Below are 7,500 nucleotides of genomic sequence, written 5' to 3'. Positions count from 1 at the left end.
TCCCTTAACAAAAAAAAATAAAATAAAGAGTACTATATAAGAACAAATATGTATGAACATATATATATATATATAATAAATAAAACATTTTTCTTACATTCCTTTTTTTTTTTTTTTTTTTTTTTTTTTTTTTGATAATTTAAATATATTATTATATTTTTATTTTTTTATTTTTTTTATTCTTGTTTAATGAATTTATTTGAAATATATTAAAAAAAAATGAGTAGGATAATTATAAGGTTAAGATGTGACATAGGTCTTTATCGTATAGAGATAGAGAATAATAAACAATTAGTTGATTTAAAAAAGAAAATTGAAGAATTATTATCTGTACCTATAGAAAAACAAGAATTATATTTATTAGATTCTTCTCAAGTGTTATTAAATGATAACTATATAAATTTAACCAAATGCAAAATACAAAATGGTAGTATGATTCAACTAAAGAGTGATATAAAACCAAGTACTAAAAAAAAAGAAGAGAATGAAAAAAAAAATAAAGAGAATATAAAAAATAATGATGAAAATAATAAAGATTCAAATGATAAAGACGTTCTAAAAAAACAAATGGATTCCTTTGGTATGCAAAATAAAGGTACTGAAAATAATAATATGAACAAAATGTATGACAATATAAATAATAACAAAAACAATAGTAATAAATATGACAGTAATAAATATGACAGTAATAAAAATGACAATAATAAAAATAATAATAATAATAATAGTGGGGATGGTAAAAATGGAGAATCTAAACCAAATTTTAAATCATTTGATTATTTTTTAAAACAAAGAGGTTATAATACAACAGATTTGCCTCTCAATTTAGAATATAAATCTGTTTATTTATGTAAAGGTAGAGTTAATAAAATACCTTTAAGTATCACTTTGAAACATCAAGAATATAGACATGTTGATCATCTAGAATTAATGAATGTTGAAGAAGTAAGAAATTTTGTTAATTATTGGTATACATATAATAATATGTTAGAACAAAGAATGGGATGGATGTATGGATATTATAAAGAAGATAATCATTACAATTTAGGTATTAGAGCTGTTTGTGAATGTATTTATGAACCCCCACAATATTGTGAAGATAATAAAATACATTTAGTTCAAGATGATTTTCTACCTACAGTAGATGTAATCGCAGAAAGATTAGGTTTAGAAAGAATCGGATGGATATTTACACATCTACCAAGACAAGAATATCTTACATCTGATGAAGTAGTAAATATAGCTAAAATACAATTAAAGAATATTAAAAAAAATATGCATTATACTAATTATCCTATTTCTAATTTTATTACTTGTACTATCTCACCAGATCCTCTATTAAGTAATGAACCAGTTACTAATGCTTTTATGGTTTCTGATTTAGGTATGGCCTTAATGAGAGATAATCTTATACAAGAAAATCAATTAGATCCTTCACATATCCAATTAAGAAATCCAAATAAAAATGAACTATTACCACAAATTTTAGAAGGAGGAAAAGAAACAAACAAATTTGACACGGATTGGTTTATTGTACGTGTTAATGAATCAGCTCCAAAGGTCGAAAGATCCATTTTTAAAAATTTCCATTTTCCACGAGAAAATAGACAACATTTACAATCAGCCTTTAATGTTAAAGAATATTTTAGGAGTAATAAATTACATAGAGGAACAAGAGGAAACCATCAGTGTTCCGATTTTCATCTTATCTTATTTGTAGCCAAAGTTCTAGATATAGAAACAGCACTAGCTTTATGTGACGCAACTTTAAATAAAAAAGAAATTGATCCAATTATAGAAGAAATGTTAACATCAGTAAAGATATAGGATCATTTAACAAATATTTTCATATGAAAAGTAATAGCATTTGTGAGCAACATGCCACGCAAATTATTCTTAAAAAAATGCATCCCTCTACCTTTACCAATTAAATATTTGTTCATATATTACATGTTATATGTTATATGTTATATGTTATATATATATATGTGTATATTTTTTCTTTCCGTTTTTTTTTCTTGTTTCTTTTTCATTAACAAAAACAAATTTTATATATTAAAAAAGAAATTACCATTTGATAATATTATATATTTGAAAAAATACAATATGGAAAATTATCATATCTCATATATTTTTGATTCGGAGACTGATACATTTGGGCATTTCTTATTTTTATGTGTTATCATAGTTATACCTTCATAAAAAAGAAAAAAAAATTAATACACATATATATTACATATATATATATATATTTTTATTTTTATTATTTTTTTTTTATGCACAGTGCAGGTAAAAATGGTAATTATTAAGGGGGAAAATATATATATATATATATATATGAACAGTACAGGTAAAAAGTCACATCACCATATAAAATAGGAACTAGCCAAATGTCTTATTCTTTATCATTTTTGAATAAATGAAATTAATGTTTTCCTCTCTATTCCTTTCCTTTTTTTCTTTTTTTTTTCCTCACAATGAAACATATATATATATATATATATATATATGTATATATCTTTAATGGTGCAATGATTAATTATATCTGAATGAATTAATATTTGCTTCTTATTTGTTCCTAATTGTAAACTATTAAGCTTTTTATAAATAAAGAGAAAAAAAGAAATTACCAATGGGATTTTAGTCTTTATTGTAGCACACAAAATATGTACTCTTGATATGTCCTTTGAATACATATTAAGAAAAATATAAAAAGCTATAGTTTTAAATGGTTCTAATTATATTTTTTAATCTTTGCTCACATATATACATACATATATATGTAGACATACAAAAAAAAAAAAAAATATATATATATATATATATATAAATACAAATATATGTATATATTATAAGCACGAATCAAATGCAGAGAAATTTTAATTTGCAAAAATATATATTTTTATATAAATGCATATATAATTACATATGATAATAAGATTGTTATTATAATATATTCTTAAAATTATATAAAAAAGAAAAAGAGAAAAAAGGTTATAAAATAGCAATTAACTAAAAAATAAAGAAAAAATTAAGTACACACATAAATAAAGAATATATAAATATATAAATATATATATATATATATATATATATATATTTATTTATTTATTTATTTAAATTTATTAATGTGAATAGAAAGAAAAGGTAATATTATATTTTATTTTACTAATTTATTATGATTTTGCAACGTTATAGTTAATTTAATGTAATAGTAAGATATAATTTTTAAAAAAATTTTTAGTGTCATTTGTCTTTATTTAATTTTTTTTTTTTTTTTTTTATGTTGTAGAACTTTATTTATTTTTTTACCATTTTAATTATCATTCGTATTATTATTATTTATACAATTTTCATCCACATTATCATTATTATTATCATCATTCATAATCTCATTATTATTATTATTATTATTATTATCATTCATATTATTATTAACATCATCCATATTGTTGTCGTTAATATCATTATTAGTTATATCACCCTTGAGTTTATTATTAGTAGCTTTAACATCTTTAAGGTTAGTATCATTCATTTTATTGTTGAAGGTTTGACTTGAGTTGTTGTCGATGTTCTCATTTATATTATGATTATTCGTGTGTGTTTCGTTTTTTGGCATATTATTATTGATATCATTTAATGATGTTGGAATATTTAAATTTGTATATACATTTGTAGGCATTTTATTTGCTGTTTGATTATTTATATTGGATAGGGTTTGATTATTTATATTTGATGCAGTTTGATTATTTATATTGGATAGAGTTTGATTATTTATATTTGATGCAGTTTGATTATTTATATTTGATACAGTTTGATTATTTATATTTGATATATTTTGGTTTGTATTATGATTAATAAAGTTTGGATTTTTCGTAGTAAGATTTTCATCATCATTATTTATATTAAACAACAATTGTAATAACCATTTTTTTGTAAATGGATCTTCTTTTAAGCATGGCAAGAATGCTTTATGAACATGTCTTAATGGTTCAGGCAAGCAATATTTCAAAGCTTCTAGAGCTCTTGTATTTTCTGATAATCTTAAATAGCAACGTACTATATGCTTAAGTAATCTAGAGGAAGGATTTTCAACAAGAGAATTAACCATATTAGCTAGTACTGCTGAGACAGCATAAAATCTTTCTGGTGTTGCACATATATAATTTAATCCTAATTCATCAATGAGAATTTTTTGAACAATAAAAGTTGCAACTGTTTTTGATAATTCACTTCCTGTTTCCATAATTCTTAAACATAAAGGTATAATTTCTGTTTGTAGAAGAAAATTTATTACCTCTGGATTATCTACTTTGACAAGAGCACCTATGACACCTAAAGATGTTAATCTTAGATATTCAAAAGGTCTATTTTTAGATTCAGCATTTAAAAAAGGATATAGAAACAATGGAATGTGTGCATTCAAAAAATGTTGTTTTGTTTCTGGATGTGACGCTACACATTGTAAAAGAGCTAATGAATTACAAACACGATTTGATGATGATGTAGTTAATAAAGGTGGTGACAACTGTGGATATATTGAAACAATTTCTTGTAATAATGTTGTAATGGTTCCAAACGAATTCCAAAGAACTGGAGCAATATCATGATATGTTTCTCTTTTTCTAGATAATTCAAGTAAAGCATTTTCTCTTTTATCAGAAAAGCATAAATCATATACTAGTTGATATACTTTTTTTTTTTCTTCTTCACTATTTGTTACATTTTCTTGACAAGATGATAAATTATTTAGGTTATTATCATTCTTTGTTTGTTCATGTTCACTTGTCGCATTATCTTTATGAAAATCACTACCCTCGTTGGAGTTCTTATATTTGGCATTATCATTATTGTTATTATTAATAATAATGTTGTTACTATTACTATTATTATGTATATTATTTGCATTATCGTTATTATTTATATTATCGTTATTATTTATATTATCATTATTATTTATATTATCACTATTATTTATATTACTATTATTATTAATACTATTAATTGGTGAGACAACATTTTTAAGGTCACATACACTCATGTTGTTACCATCCGAATTTTTTATATTTTCATTTATTGAACCATGAATATCAGTTACATCATCTGGATTTTTTATATCTGTTGGGTTATTTATATCTCCCGATTTATTCACATTTTCACAGCTAATTACATCATCAGAATTATTTATCTCATTTGGGTTATTCACAATGTCCATGTTTATATATCTTCTTTAATACATACACCAGCTTGATTAAGCTTACTTGAAATGATATTATTAACGACGTTATTATTTAGATTGTTAGGGTTAATAGTAAAAATTTTGTTATTTAAATTCTTTATTTTGTTACCTTTAATAATATCATTATTATTCACCATACTTTAAAAAAGCAATGTGAATAAAATAAATAAATAAATAAATATAATATATATAAAATAATATAAAATATTTTTATCTTTTTAAATTATATTTTTCTTTAAAATTTTTCTAATATTATCATATGTATAAAAATTATATTATATATATATATATTAAAAAATTTTATTTGTAATCTTATTTTTTTAAAAAAAACCGTTTCTAAAAAGAAGGAAAAAGAAAAAAAAAAAAAATTTTGTTTTAAAATATAATATACATATAATATATATATAATATATATAATGTAATATTATTATATTATAATATTAAAGATGCATTTATATCAAATACTTGAATAAATTCTTATACATATTATATATTATTATATATATAATATATTTTATTAGTAATATATTTTTTTTATATTTTATATTCATATATTTTTTTTTGAATATTTTTATAGGTTGTAGATATAAAAAAAAGAACATATATATATTTTAATTTTTTTTTTTTTTTTTTTCATTATAATATTATATATATATGTAATTTATAATATATTTAATTTATTTCTTGCAAAAAAATAATATATTGTTATTAAATTATATAAATATATTATATTATATATATTATATATATATATATATATATTATGTATTTTCTTTTAAATTTAAAAATAAAAAAATAATTATCTTTTGTATATATTATATGTAATATATAATTATATATTTTGTGATTTTTTTTTAAACCAAAAATATAAATACATATATATTATATATATATATATTTTTAAAATTAGAAAGTCAGAAAAAAAAAAAAAAAAAAAATCTACGTTGAAATGCTTTCCTTTATCCATATAATTATATATAATATTTTATCATTTTTAAAAAAAATATCATATATATATATATATATTACATGTGATATTTTATTATTTGTCGTATATATTTCCTTTTTTTGTTATTAAAATATTAGAAAATTAAAAAGTTTGAATAAGAAGTTCATGTGTTCTTATATGTGGTGAATACAATAAGTATATAAAAGAAGACTAAAAATGTTTCATTGTATATACACTTAATATATATATATTATAACAATAAGAATAATGAGATAAAGTATTTTTTTTTTTTTTTTTGTTTTTTATGATATCTTAAAATGATAGAATTAAAAAGACACTTAACCTTTTTCCTGTTCTTATCTTTTTATTTTATTTTATTTTATTTATTTTTTATTTATTTTTTATGGGATGTATAAATAATTCTCTTTCTTGCATTTAAGAAATTTACAATTTGTTCGTTTTATTAAAACATATAAAAAAAAAGGTTGATAATAAAATTTTATAATATATGTGTTAGATTTATTGTTATATATATAATAGGGGGTAAGATATTATTATATTACAACTACACATGTGCCATGTTATATCATGTTAAAATGTTATATATATAAATATATTATATATATATAAATATATTATATATATATAAATATATTATATATATATAAATACTTTAAAATATAAGGTTATATATCAATAGATATAATATAAATTATTCTATATGATGAATTACTTTTTATTATTTATAGAGGACAAGCAAAAAAAAAAAAAAAAAATTAAAAAATTAAAAAATTAAAAAATTAAAAAAATAAACAATTAAAAAATTAAACAATTAAAAAATACATATATATATATATATATATATATATGTTTTTATTTTATTTTATTTTATTTATTTTTTTTTTTTTATATTGTCTATCGAAAGGAAGTAGTTATAGATTTACAAATATGTACTATCGATGTTTTTTTTAAAAGAACATGTTGTAAAAATAAAATATATAATTAATATTCAAAGAAGATTGTTTATATAAATTTTTATTTTTAATGTACTTGCATGTTCATATAAATGTTACAAATTCTTCTTATTCTCCCTCTCAAAAAATAGAAAAAAAGAAAAAAAAATTATTAAAAATAAAAGTCCACACATTATAAGAAAAAGCTTTTAACAATGAAAAATAAGTACATGATTTTTTTTTTTTTTTTTTTTTTTTTTACCCCCCCCACCTCTTCACAAAAAAAAAAAAAAAAAAAAAAAAAAAATAAAAAAATAAAAAAAAAAAAAAAAAAAAAAAATTTAAAAAAAAAAAAAAAA

At 19.3% G+C, this 7,500-nt stretch overlaps 2 protein-coding genes across 2 annotated transcripts; one reads left to right on the top strand and one right to left on the bottom strand.

Moving 5' to 3' along the window:
- Positions 1 to 219: 219 nt before the first annotated feature.
- Positions 220 to 1,827, top strand: PGSY75_0507700 (putative nuclear protein localization protein 4; the record flags this gene model as incomplete). The annotated part of the gene is made up of 1 exon (XM_018784358.1): positions 220 to 1,827. One exon carries the CDS (start codon positions 220 to 222, stop codon positions 1,825 to 1,827), a length of 1,608 nt encoding a protein of 535 aa, XP_018643013.1.
- A 1,489-nt stretch (positions 1,828 to 3,316) lies between these two features.
- Positions 3,317 to 5,215, bottom strand: PGSY75_0507600 (putative cell differentiation protein; the record flags this gene model as incomplete). Its single annotated transcript, XM_018784357.1, has 1 exon — positions 3,317 to 5,215. One exon carries the CDS (start codon positions 5,213 to 5,215, stop codon positions 3,317 to 3,319), a length of 1,899 nt encoding a protein of 632 aa, XP_018643012.1.
- Positions 5,216 to 7,500: the final 2,285 nt, after the last annotated feature.

This window comes from Plasmodium gaboni, chromosome 5 (assembly GCF_001602025.1).
Source record: "Plasmodium gaboni strain SY75 chromosome 5, whole genome shotgun sequence".
NCBI classification, from domain to species: domain Eukaryota; phylum Apicomplexa; class Aconoidasida; order Haemosporida; family Plasmodiidae; genus Plasmodium; species Plasmodium gaboni.
Note: the sequence above shows the minus strand (reverse complement) of the source record. Positions and strands in the feature narration are given on the sequence as shown.